This window comes from Panthera tigris, chromosome C2, assembly GCF_018350195.1.
Source record: "Panthera tigris isolate Pti1 chromosome C2, P.tigris_Pti1_mat1.1, whole genome shotgun sequence".
Taxonomy (NCBI): domain Eukaryota; kingdom Metazoa; phylum Chordata; class Mammalia; order Carnivora; family Felidae; genus Panthera; species Panthera tigris.
Window position 1 is genome coordinate 45,567,451 of NC_056668.1, and position 14,134 is coordinate 45,581,584.

The window sequence follows — 14,134 nt, forward strand, 5'->3', positions numbered from 1 at the left end:
TTAAGGCTTACCTTACTGTCTCACTGCACACAGTGATTGTGACATTCTTTTACAGTATCCTCTAATCCCTAAATCTGTACTCTCCATTACCATACACTAGCCACGTCATTATTTCTTATTTATTCACATTAGATTTATAACATCATATTTATATTTAATATTTACTTAATTAAAATAAAACTAATTCAGTCCCTTGGTTACACAAGCCGAATTTCAAATGATCAGTGACCACATGTGGCTGATAAGTACAGATAAGCAGCATTTCTATCACTGCAGAAAGTGCTGTTGGATAGTACTTCATACCTTCTTCCTTCGTCAGGTAACCTTTGCCACATAATGTAAAGAGAAACTAACTCACACATTTACCTGGAAATTTCTTTGGCATTCTTTTTCTATCTTTCCTTGTATTTCCGAGGAAGTATAGTTCATCTTTTCAAAGTGATATTTCCCTTCATGGACTGATTCCTAGTCAGAGGTTCTGTACTGATGGGAAACAATGGACTGGACATCTCGCTTCTTCCTTAGAACCATCCCTCTCATCTTACATTGTTGAGCTTTTTCTATCCTACGCCACTGTGCCTACAAACATTCTTATGGGCCACCAGCCCATTTCCCTCCTCTTCACCAACATTCTCTAAAATGTGCAATCCCATGCACCCTGTCTACAATTTCTCACCACTCATTCCTCAGTCCCTATGACCTAGATTCCACCCCTCGTGTCTTGCACACCACTCAGAGTTCTCTTACAGGTTTCTAGCTGCCTCCTGATCGCCCAGACCCCAGCAGCATTGCCACAGCCACCCTCTTCCTCCACATTGCAAACGTATTTGGTACTATGGATGACTCTTCCTTCGCCTTTCCTTTCCCCTTTATTTCCTTGGTGTTTTCTTTTTAGCTGTGCTTTCATAGTACATTTACTCCACTGCCTCCACAGCCTCCTTTGCATGTCTGCCCAGTTCTGCCCTCTTTTCCCTTTCCTCACCCCTACCCATCTCTGGTTGTCACCCAGATCCTGGGAGCTCCCACGCTCTTCATGCCTGCATGGGATTTGTTTCCCTGAAGCACAGATCCAAAAGTCCAGTCTTCGGTGGACATTTCTGTTAAGATTACCCTGTCTGTCCTGTCTGTCTGAACATTAAAAACACCCAGTTCTAAATAGAAGTTCTTAGCTTCATTTATTAGAAGTTCTTAGCTTACATTTCCCTCCAAATTTCCTTGTATGATAAGTTATACCATGGTGCCCCCAGCCACATCTTTGCATGTTGTCTTCTGTATTTACTCATTCCATTTGTTAGCCCTATGTCTGTTTTAGCACTGTGATAGATTTTCTGGCCATCCCTTGTTGACCAGTCCTAACCTTCCACCATCACCCCCCGCCGCCCTGCTTCGCCCCCAACACACACACACACACACACACACACACACACACACACACACACTTTAGGGTCTGGCTCTTTCTTGGGACTGGAGTATTTTTCCCATCTACTTTCCATTTCTGTTTTCTTCACTCATGTTGTCTGATATATTTCCCAAAGTCCATTTAAAGAAAAACACAGGGCTACCTGGGTGTCTCAGTTAAGCATCTCAGTTTTGGCTCAAGTCATGATCTCATGGTTTGTGACTTTGAGCCCCACATCAGGCTCTGAGCTGATAGTGCAGAGCCTCCTTGGGATTCTCTCTGTCTGCCTCTCCCCCTCTCTCTGCCCCTCCCCTGCTTGTGTGCCCTGCCTCAAATAAGTTTAAAAAAAGAAAAAAAAAATACACATATATGCAAAATGTGCATAATAATCACCGATTTAAATTTTTGAGGGGCACCTGGGTGTCTCGGTTAAGTGTCTGACTTCAGCTCAGGTTGTGATCTTATGGTTCACGAGTTCAAGCCCCGCATTGGGCTCTGTGCTGACGGCTCAGAGCCTAGAGCCTGATTCAGATTCTGTGTCTCTCTCTCTCTCTCTCTCTCTCTCTCTCTCTCTCTCTCTCTCTCTCTCTCTCTCTCCCCCCCTTCCCCACTCACACTCTGTCTCTCTCAAAAATAAATAAACATTTTAAAAAGTTAAATTTTTGAATAAATAATACATTTCTAAGCTTCAAAAATCAAAAAGTACGAAAGGCATGTAGTCAAAACCTCAGCTCCCACTTTCATCTTTCAGATCCTATTCTGATAGATAGTCATGGAGTAGTTTCGTTTCTTTTCTTTTCTTTTCTTTTTTCTTTTCTTTTCTTTTCTTTTCTTTTCTCTTCTTTTCTTTTCTTTTCTTTCTTTTCCTTTCTTTCTTTCAAGAAAATTGTTCATGTGTACACGTGCACATTATTTGTGGGCATGTGCATAAGTTTTCCCTTTAATGCACAAGTGGAAGCAGAAGAAATATGCTATTCCACACTACTGTTCACTGTATTTACCTCTAAGGAATATATCTTAGAGATCTTTCATAAAGATCTCCTTATTCTTTTTTACAGCTGTATTTCTCTATGAATGTACCATAACTTATTTAGCCAGTCTCCTTTTGATGGATATTTAAGTCATCTGTATCCTTTGTTATTCCAAACACTGCTGCAAAGAATAATGCTTTCATAATTCATCTTGCTCTTAGGCAAAGTCAGTTGTTTATTTACTGTTCTTTGAACATCCACATTCCCTGCTGCTAGTGCTCTGTTTCTCATGTACCAATTACAGATACTTTCCTAGGCCCCTGTCCAGAAGCCTTCAAGGACTCCCCATTGGCAGTAAATCTGTCTCTGCCCTGTTAGTGACAAGGAGAAGCAGACAATTCAATACCCCCTAGCAAACAGTGGGGGTACTTGACACTGTTTCCTTTTGGACTCTATTCTAGTTATATGGATCTATTTGCTATTCCCTTAACATGTTCCATGCATTTCTGTCTCCCTTCCTTCGTATAGAGTGCCTTCCCTCCATTCTCTCTGGGCCTGTCCAAATCATGGCATCCTTGAAGACTGAGCTCACATACCACGACATCCACCTTTGTGAAGCTTCCTTGATCCTTACTCCTTTCTGCTAAAAAAAAGCATCAAGTCTTCTGTATTCTGAGAACTTTCACAGAGCATATCCTTTTCTACCCTGGATTACATTTCAATACCTGTGCAATTCTCCAATTTTAGTTACTAGTTAGTAATGACCCAGACACAAGGATGGTGCCTTGCTTTGTCTTCTCATCCCTGAAAAGTCTTCTAGCATGGTGTCTTGCATATACCAATGAGTGAAAAAGAGCAAAGTTGGTTCTGTTCTTCTCTGACACAAGGAGTTGGGGAATACTTACTTTGAATGTAGGTATCACTCCTGCCCCTGTGCATTTTGGCTTTTGGTTGTTGTTAAATTAAAAATGCCTTTTTCTGGGGTGCCTGGGTGGCCCAGTTGCTTGAGCATCTGACTCTTGATTTTAGGTCAGGTCATGATCTTACAGTCATGGGATTGAGAGCCCCATGTTGGGCTCCATGCTAAGCATGGAACCTGCTTGAGATTCTCTCTCCCTCTGCCCCTCTCCTCCTTCTCTTTCTCTCTCAAAAAAAGAAAAAGAATGCCTTTTTCTTCCTCCTAGGAATGAGTTTAAGAGCCTGGAGCCATCATGTGTTGGATTCTCAGTGACTGCTCCTGTGGCTTTCTGGGGAAGTGGTGCCGTTCCATTCCATGTTCATCCTGTTACCAGCTGAAAGTGCTGGCAAGACCAAAATGTCCGTATTATAGCACAGCCAGACCTTAATTGGAACCAAGTGTCCATTTCCATTATGAGACTGAGATTGCTGTTCTAAACCTCCGAACAAAAATTATGAGTAGAATTTAGTCTCACCTGTGCAGTTTTGACTATAACGTCATTAGAGGGTAGAGCAGTAAACTGTATGCGTTCAAGAATACGGTGGATCCTGGGTACCCTGTGTTGTGACTGGGAGGTCACTGGAGAATGGCCACCCTGTATGGTGATGCTTTCTCTTTTTTGCTGTTAGGTTTTTGAAGAACCCTCCATTAGCCTTTTTGCTCTGGAACACTGTGAGGGAAGAGAGTTACATCTAGAAGAGGCTGTGAACTCTGTTCTGAACAAGGACCTGCACTTTTACACCCAGTCTGTGTGGGTAAAAAGTGGACTGTAAGTATGGGACAAAGGTATGGCCTGGTTCATTTACTGTTTTAGGAGAGAGCTGCACAGTTGCGCTTTTTTTTTTTTTTTTTTTCCATTTATTTTGAGAGCGAGCAAGTGCCAGCAGGGGACAGACGGGGGCGGGGTGGGGGGGGGGGGGCGGAACGGGGAGGGGAAGGAGAATTCCAAGCAGGCTTCATACTGTCAGTGCAGAGCCTGATGTGGGGCTTGAACTCACGACTGTGAGATCCTGACCTGAGCTGAAATCAAGGAGAGTCGGATGCTCAACCAGCTGAGCCATGTGGCCACCCAAGCACAGTTGCTTTTTATCTCTCCACTGCTATTGTTGTCTGGTCTGGAGATGCTATTATTCCTTTTCTTTCTCAACGTAACAAGAGTAGTATCTGTTTACATAAGATTAGGCCGTGGATTAGGTCCAATATATAGTAACATGCGGCAGTCTGGGAGAAGAGCCCTTTGGGAGAGATGGGCTGCCCTGTGTTGATAGCATGTGTCTTAGAGTAGGTGGACCAGGTGACCTTGACTGGTTGAGACCACTGCCTGCCTAAGATAACCGACTATTTCTCACACTGGAAGTGTGTTGTTGTATTTTGATTTGACGTCCTGTTTGTTCTAGAGCCTTTTGCTCCAGGGTACTTCTTTTCATGCTGAGGGTTCGGGTGAATCTAGCCCACCCACCAGTGTTGCTGTCCATTCAGGTTGTCAGGGTGGATCCAGGTTGTGTGGGGCCTGCACTTATACAATCCGGGAGACTGCTTTAAGAAAAGGAATGAAAAATGACAGATACATAAATTAGGTATGAACTTGCATATTTATTTAGAACAAAAATGGTAAGAGGCCTGGCAGTGAGAGTTCCAGAGGTTGAGGCCCTAAGACTTCCTGGGAGATCTGTTTCTCAGGACCTATCTGGAGAGTGGCACAAGAGCCTGCCCTGCCTCCTGCACTGTTGCTGTTTTGGTATCAAAAGTGAACTAAAAGACCGCACATAGCTCTTGATGATTAATATAAAGATGATTGTTTTTTTTTTTTTTGACTTTTAAATTGTGTGATAATCAACTCTGCTTATTTAAGTGTCTGGGGATAACAGAAGAGAAAGCCAAGAATATAAATTGATTTGAAAATTAAGTCAACTATTATAATAAATGAAGTTTGAATAGTCACCTGTATAGCAATTTAATTTTTCTTCTTCAGAGCATTTGACATTGGTGTTTCTTAACCATAAATTGACTTACTCTCTCTAAGCATAATAATTCCTATACTAGATACTAGTATATTATTTACCACTTAACTAAGTCTTTTGAATTCTACATCCTGGTGATAATACGACTTTCACAGCATTTTTACACTTTACTTTCCTAAGTGGAACTGATAATTATTGACTCACCTGTTGTAATTTCTTACCATTTCTTATTTCACTCTTTTGTAGAAAACTGGTACTATTTTACCTTGACATTATTTCTTCTCTTTAGCTTATTATCCACCTACTCTGCCTGTTCTGGATTCTCTAAGAGAAAATCAGTATACAGAGTAAGGAATAGAGAATGCTGTCTGAAGGTTTTCCTAGGCTGCAGATGGCTCAGAATAGGACTTAATGCACAGCCAGCTGCCCTTTTGACACATTTTGTTTTGTTTAATCCCCGTATTATCCCATATCTCCAATTGTCAAGCTTTAACGCTTTTTAGCTGTGGAATCCATTAAGATTAATGTATGGTGCAGTGTAGTTTATTAAAGTCTTGCCTTATAACTGAAACTTCCCTGCCTATTTAAAAAGTCTGCACAGCTGGAGAGGTAGATGAGCCTCTCCATAGTTTAGATTCGTGTATGTAAGAAGGGGCAGAGGGAAGGCCAAATATCCTATTCATCTCTCCATGAAAAATCAGGCCAAGCCTGATCTTGATTGTGGGAAGCAAGCAGAGTGCTTTGGTCTGAACCAGGCAAGGTAGCCACCTCATCTTCCACACATACTTTCTGAAAGCACTGTTTGTGGTGACGTTGAGTCCTGAGAATTTCAGATCTTCTTGGCACTCCCAGTTTATTATAAACCTTAGCTGTTGAGCTAAATCAGGGCTCAGCAAACTTTTTCCGTAAAGGACCAGATGATGATTTCAGTTTGTTGGCCATCCTATTTCAGTCACAACTATTCACATGCCAGTCAGTAAAAGAATGAATGTGGCCACTTAAGTCTTGAGACTCCCCTCAAGGCCCTGAACGCTTCTACATGCTTTAACTTGGCCCCAGTTGGAGGCCTCAAGGGCAGTGAGCAGACTTTGTAACAGAGCTGGGCCTTAAAGCAAGAGAGTGGATTTCTATAGATAATTTTCAGTTGTCCTTGGTGACCTTGGAGAAGTTATAGAAGGAGGTGTGCCTGGGAGTTCCCTGGAACCACCTAGAGAGACTCTGAAGGACACCCGGCGATGAGCCTACGATGGGAGAGTAAACCTAGTATTTTGTAACTGGTAACAGGGAAAGGCTGTGGTTGGTTTTTGAATGTTAAACTGTTACAAAAAAAAAAAAAAAAAAAAGACAGCATTATCAAAGAAACACAGAATTTTAGACCCGGAGGGAACCTTGTTTTAGAAGTAAGGAAACCAGAATCCTAACTGAAATGCAAATCTTCTGAGCCCCAGTGCAGTGGGCTTTCTCCCGGTCCCTCCTATCCTTTCTGTTAAAAAACAGTTATACATTTTTTCTTTGAAAATCTACAAACCCAGAAGTCTTAAAGAATGAACCTTGTATACAAGAAGGTGTTTTTGATAAGAGATTGCTTTTTGTTTTTAAGTATTCTGTTTTTTTCCTGCTTTTATATAGGTGGATAGCTTATGAAGGATCCAATTTCTTAGGAAGACAAATCCTACTCGAGCCTAATGAGATCCCAAATTGGACAGCATTCAGTGGATGGAAAACAATTGGTTCCCTCCGTCCTATGAAGCAGGTAAGGAGGAGAGAAAAAACCCATAAGATCCAAAATAGCTTGATTTTTCTAGTACAAATGTCATGAACCACAGCATCTGAAATATTGACCATTTAGTTTGACATTTATGTTACAAGGGGATCACATTAGGATGAGAAATCTTGTAGATGTTAACCAATTCATTAAATTGTATCTAAGGTCAATGTTGGGTTTTAGGTTTGAGTCCACAATCTTACTGACCTTGTTGACCTTTCATGGAAAAAATAAATATCATGAGGTCTGTGGAAAGCAAACGAAACAATGAAGTCAGAGACTGCCCTAGTTTTACTTTCTAAGAACTTGGATGTTTTCCCCTACTTAATAAAACTCAGGATGGATCTTACACACCTACTGCTTGTCGATCTTCCGTTCAAAAGCTTCTGGGTCACAGAAAGGAAATATCAGCATGTGTGGAGCCATGGGAGGTTTCACAGAAGGTGGGAAAGCCAAGCCAGGCGATCAGGTGTGATCGTCAGTGGATATGCCATTTGACTTCTAATTTGAAAGACTTCTCACTTGATTCCAACAACAGCCCTTTAAGGTAGGAGTTGTTATTCCCATTTTCCAGATGGGAAAATAAAGGTCAGAGAGGTAAAGCAAATTAGCAAAAGTCCTCCAACTGTCAGAACCAGGATTTGAACACAGATTTATTTTCTAAAATTTGTGTTGAGCAGCCATATGCTTAACTTCGTCCAAAATAAGATCAGCATTTACAGAGTGGCACCATACATTCCAGGCACTGAGCTGAGGGTGGCATAGTGGATAGAAGTGCTGAGGCTCTGATGTTCAGATTGGACATATGGCAGCCAGTAAGTGGTCTTGCTGCCCCCGCCTCCTGCCACACACACATCCACACTGTGCCCATTCCTACCACTCTCTGGTTCTGTTGGTTCAAATCCTGGCTCTGCCACTTGTAAGCAGTGTGACTTTGGGTGAGTCACTTCACTTCCTGGCACCTCAGATTCCTCTCATGAAACAGCGATCCCCTTGCTCACCTCTCAGTATTGTTGTGAGGATTAAATAAGAACATGTATGTAAAGAGCCTGACACGACATCTGGCTTAGATTACTGTGGGAACACATTTATTTTGAAAGTTCCTTCATCAGTGTCCCTTGAGAGAATCAGAGATGCTCTTCTGAGTGACACTAAACGTGAGCAGGCTTTTCCTGGCAAAGAGTTGGTGGTACAGGATTTCGTGACCTTCACATCTCGCTTATTCCTCACTCCGGTCACATGAGATGGTGGGTAATCCTACTGAAAACCATAGGAAAAAGCAAGGCAGAAGTGGGAATTCAGTTTAGCTTTTCCCAACTATATAATAATGCTTAATCCTATGTTGTTAGGAACTTTAGAGGCCAACCTAGACGCTAAGACTATCCTCTCACTTGTGAAACGTAGCTCCTTACTGAAGAAGGTCTCTGTGATTGTTCAGGGTCCCGAGATCAAGGATAGCTAGAACAACAGCCTCTAATTTCACATAAAAGTTTTTTGACAGTTAACACTGTGTTGTTATTGTGTTGTGCTTTAGGACCTGATTCCCATTCTGGTTTAATAATCAATTTTAAGAATATTTTTATAGATTATTTTGTCTTTGTTTATTTAGGCCACAGCTTTAGAACCCAGCAAAGGAATTCTGGGTTTCTAAAACAGTATTATTATGGGTCATTTCCGTTTTGGTAAGGCTCTCGGTACTGCTGTAATTCATCTTCTTGTATGGAAATTCAGGAATAATTAAAATGTGATCCTCTTTGAGTTTGGGAATTAGGAAGTCACTAAGGCACTTATAATGCACATCACTATTTTAAAGTGTAATTACAGAAGAGTCAGACTACAAGTGTGTAATAAGGGTAATTAGTACTTTGAGTTAATTGATTAAAACTGTAATGTTTGGTCCTAACATAATTGGAATTGTGTCCTCTGTGAAGGTCACACCTCACGCCTGTTTTCTGTGTGCAAAGTAAAGAAACTAATAAAGCTGTACTGAAGCCTCAAGAATTAAAAATTGGCAGTGGGAGACTTACGGAATTATATCCCTCCTATAAACTTATTATCAATCACAGATATTTAAGCACATTCATTACTGTGTCAGTATGAATGTGGAAGTGGTGCTCTGAAGCATTGAAAACATTTTGCTAGTAGAGGTCTTTTTTACCGGCTTTAAATGGCCAGATACAAATGTGTCCTTCTATTTGCTTAAGTACACAGAATGTTTATTTCCTTAGAAAGGCCGAACGTGGCAGCAATACACCAAAATTCAGCTGGCTTTCAGTTGATCTGAGTTTCAAAAGAGTAGAATATGGCGGGCTTACCATGATACATTATTGCATTTACCTAGCAGTTGGGTTTCTCAGAGTGGAAGTGCTTCCTTATTAAATAGATGGTTTGTTATTATCTAGCAGAATTCTGATTAGGGTGCCAGCATATGACCCAAGGTGGGGATGTGGAGTGTCTTGTATTTTATTTCATTAAGACAGGAGGCCTATGGCTAAAAAAATGGTTTCTGGGGAGTTTCCATCCTATGCTGTGTCCCTTCCTTCTCTGACTTAATTCACACCACCACCTTCTCTTGTTCTCTGTGTCTGAGGGTAATTAGTACACATAAGCAAACCTTAGAGCATCATGGTTAAGAGGGACAGTTTTGGTGAAGGCCAACCTGGCTTCTGCACATCTGTGTTAACTTTGTAAATTTGGCTCATAATTGTACTTTCTTAAAGGGTTCTTCTGGTTATTGACTTGGACAGATAATACAATAGCCCAGAAAGCATTTATTTTAGCACACTGGTTGACATATACTAAGCTCTCAATAAATATTAACTATTATCCTTAGAGGCAAGTCCTAGATTTAATATTGTATTTGAAAACTTTGTATATGTATTCCAGGCCCAGGGGATGAAGTTCTTGAGTACCCACATAGTGATTAAACATACATAGTCTCTTCTCTTGAAGTGTGAAGGTCCACAACGTATAAATTAAACACACTACCACAGCTGCTCAGGCCCTCAGCTACCTGGGTTTTTCAAGACTTGCACAGCAGGCGTTTGGCACTTAACAGTAGCTCAAACAGTGGGTCTCATTATTGCAGTGTTCGCTAAGTTGTTGTTAGAGCCTTGTAGGTGGCCAGTATCTCGCCCTCCTCCTCTTCCCCTTGCTCTCCCAGCACAGATGGGACACCCTGGTTCCTGAATGAAACTGAGCAAGTCCGGCATGCTTCACCGCCCCTTGCCATGTGGCATTTTAATGAATGAAACTATTACCTTTCACTTTTCCAAAAGGGCCCTGTTGAGCAAAGTGTTCAGTGACCTGAGGTCTCTCAGTAGAAAAATAGTAACTTAAACATACTGACTCAAGGGAGGAAGGGCGCAAGTGCATAGCAAGCCGAATTCCGTCACCGCCTGCCTTCTAAGCTGCTGTCCTGTGGAAGGCTTGATTGCCAGGTTCATAATGTTTTTTCCTAATTGGCGGTCTCTCCCCTGTGCTAGCCTGCAGTGTACATCAGAATAAGGAACCGGGCCCAGGACGAGTACCTGACCGTCACCGGCAATGTCGCTGACACAAGGGCAACATCTGTGTGCGTTTCTCCCTATAGCGGCAAGACCACTCAGGTTTGGCACTACTGCCGAGGACTCTTCAAGTCCAAGGTAACCACCCACTGATACCTCGCCCTGCCTTTTGGCTTTTTCTTTTGGAAACCAGAATCTTGCCCGATCAGATGGGAGTATAAAATAATGCAAAGGTCGGGGCACCTGGGTGTCTCAGTCGGTTGAGCGACTGTGGCTCAGGTCAGGATCTCGCGGTCCGTGGGTTCGAGCCCCGCGTCAGGCTCTGTGCTGACAGCTCGGAGCCTGGAGCCTGCTTCGGATTCTTTGTCTCCCTTTCTCTCTGCCCCTGCCCTGCTCTCGCACTCGGTCTCTCAAAAAGTGTATAAACATTTAAAAAAATATTTAAAATAATGCACCTTCCTAGAAACAGTTGCATGATTATTCAGATACTGTGATGTATATTACTAAGGCTTTTCAGTGAAATCGATTTAGAAACTGAATTTTCTAGATGGGAAAATTCTCTATTTGAAGTGAAAAACTAAGGTTATCACACACTGGATGTGCCTAAATGATTTTTAAAACCAGTGACAACTCACTGGATTCAACTGGACATTGTGCTTTTGTGACACATTCCTTACTGTGGCCCAGGTAAAATCAGGTGTCTGTGATTTAAACATGTTGAACCTTTCACTTTGAAAATACACAAGGAAGCAGTAGTACAAGAAGTTGTTACTGGAGAAAGCTTAGAAAAACCAAGTTTACATTTGTGATGCTCCATTACATTTGATGCTCTGGGGAACAGAACACCAGTTTTATTATGTCACCAATGGATTGCCTACCTTTTTCTCGTCAACAAAAATGAAAAGCACTTAAGAGTAATTATCATATGGCTATCTAGCACATCACGGATGCTTTTATAGGAAAACCAAGCTCCAGTGATCCGATACGTTTATGCTAATAAACATTTAATTGTAATGCAGCAAACCTTCATTGACCATCTGTTGTCAGATGCAGGTATCCTTTTAAAAAATGAGCACCTCTATTTCAGTAGATCTATTTCTGTACCATCTCCTTCTCTCAGCCATAAAGAAGACTTAAAAAGTTAGTGGAATTGTAACTATGCTATACAGTCTTCTTTTTTAGATGAGAGTTGTGTAAAGAAAAGGGACCCCGTTCACTTGATTCGAGATAACACAGTGCTGCCAATTTTCTTCCTAATCCTTTTAGGCCAGTGATACATGCCTGGATGTGATTGGTGGCCGGGACACACCTGGAGCCAAAGTGGCTCTATGGACCGAACATGGACAGTTCCGGCAGAAGTGGAGGCTGAACAGAAATGGAACCATCAGCTCCTATCTCAGTGATCAGCTTGTCCTTGATGTTAAAGGTGGGCCTTTGGACAAACCCACAGGACAAACGTTGTGTGTCCCTGGATGTAATTTAAATTCCAAACCTCCTTCTCTTCCTGGGTAAAAGAAATACTAAGTTATTTCTAATTATTCTTGAAAAGAGATACCGCTGTTTTAATGAACAAAACAATTAGCTACTTGGATCAAGTAGGAAAAGCCTAAGGACAAACCTTAGAAGGTTTTTGTACATTAGTACAGTTGTAAAATTCTCATTTGCTACGTGATCTTTGAGAACATTTGTAAATGTGAAGCTTTATCAACTATAAGATGTCCTGTTTCTTAGAAAGAAACCGCTTTTTGCTGTGAACTGCTGTACTCCTTAAAAACCCTCAGTTAAAACTGACGGTGGGTATTGTTCAAGCTTGTTTATTAGCAAGGTCCGGGCTGTTCCTTTAACTGGCTTAGTCATAGCCACTGTCCGTGTGGAAGCAAAATCACAGCCCCTGACATTCAGCCAGAGCTGCCTCCGACCCAGCGCTTTGACTGCAAAAGCAGTGTGCCCCAACAAAGCGATTCTGAACAACAATTTACACCCCTTAGTTTTTCAGTTTGAGCCATGATAAGGTCCGGTTTGAGGTTAATAACAGCTAAGCTTATTTAAACTCAGTCTTCCATCTCAGGCTGCTCTGTAAATCAAATATTAGTCTACCACTCAATGGGCTGAACAAAAGCTTGTGAACATGCTTAAGCACCTGTGTGAACAAATAATCTTTTCTTTTGGAATTTCTATTGTAGGAGGAAATTATTATGACAAGACTCATGTAATTGTAAATCAACCCCTGGAGGGAGAAGAAACACAGAAATGGGACATTGAAATATTGTAAGAGAATTGGCAACATCTCGAGAAAGAGCAAAAGAAGAAGGAACTTCACATCCCATAGAGACGAAGCTCCTTGTCCTCAGACTTCTCCATCACTGAGCAGAAGGTTTTCTCCCAGGTTCCAAACCATTGTTAACCGTGGAAAAGCTCAAAGTGTTCTTGCCAGCTATTCAGTGTTCCTATGAAGAACACATGTTCTGATTTCTGTGAAAGGTTCTATTCCTGCTTGATCTCCATCAAGTGTGTGTTTTCTCTCCTAAGATCCTCCTAGTAGATGGGTGTGAGTGCTAAGCAGAGGAAAACAGATTCCTTTAGGTCAAGTTGTACTTTTCCTAGAAGATAACTTTTTTAGCAATACCTGAAAACATATTTAATAAGCCTTCCTATTAAGTTGCTGTATTTAGGTAAGCCTTAAAGGTTCTTCTCTATTGAAGCTTTTATAACAGAAGCACCTTAAGTATTCATACTTGTAACTGACCCCAGGGAGGACCTCAGCTTTGTTAGGAAAAAGGCTCAAGTACTGGCATATTTTCTGTGGCCAAACTAAAAAAAAAGAGGGCACAAATAACCTGTGGCCATCCTTTTCCTCTGTAGTAATAACAGGCACCCTTCAGGGTGGCAAGACTGTAACCAGTGGTCACCTGTCCTGGTGCTGAGGCCTCGTCCTAGAATCTGCCTGATCTGCCCTCAAGGAGTGTTTAGTCACAGTTTTCTTTGCTGAAGTAAATTTCAGATGTTCAAATGAAAACCCAAATAGTATTTGAGCCTTGACTCTACCATTTTATTTAATAAAATGACTGAAAACTCAGCTTTCCATTTATAAGCAAAATCAGGTTGGATATCAAGTAATGGTTACCACCTTTAAAAATTAGTTCTTAGTATTTTTTCCTCCTGAGTTGGTTTTAAACAAATTGAGGCAGCTGTTCCCCCTCATCCCCAACTTTTACCAGAAAGCAAAAAACCACCTATTTTTATATAGATTCAATCTGCTAGCAATATTTTTAAATATCCCCCTATAAGCACTTTAGAATATAAAATAACAGTGAATTGTTTAAACACAAAGACCCGCTATTTTGAGCATTTTTTTTTTTTATAGAGACTTGGTCTTTCCATGTAAATATTGAGTTTTTTTTCCTTCACTCTCAGGCTTTTTGTCATCTCTGAAGCAGCGTTGTAAAACTCCCTTAAGCCCATAGATGTGAGTGCCTCTCATTAGTTTGGCAGTATTTAATGAAACTTATAGGGGTAACGTTATTTTAATGGGGGGGGGTGGGGTTATGTATACACAAAGGTATGTATATTTTCA

General features: G+C 41.2%; 1 protein-coding gene across 2 annotated transcripts in view; it reads left to right on the plus strand.

Moving 5' to 3' along the window:
- CRYBG3 (crystallin beta-gamma domain containing 3) overlaps positions 1–13,855 on the plus strand; it is a 130,276-nt gene extending 116,421 nt beyond the window's left edge. For both annotated transcript variants that reach the window (XM_042998379.1, XM_042998380.1), the window contains 5 exons: positions 3,958–4,097; positions 6,919–7,042; positions 10,540–10,698; positions 11,827–11,986; positions 12,744–13,855. In XM_042998379.1, coding sequence (XP_042854313.1) covers positions 3,958–4,097; positions 6,919–7,042; positions 10,540–10,698; positions 11,827–11,986; positions 12,744–12,832 — 672 coding nt within the window. In that variant the 3' untranslated portion in view covers positions 12,833–13,855. The remainder of the gene's footprint in view (positions 1–3,957; positions 4,098–6,918; positions 7,043–10,539; positions 10,699–11,826; positions 11,987–12,743) is intronic.
- The last annotated feature ends 279 nt before the right edge of the window (positions 13,856–14,134 follow it).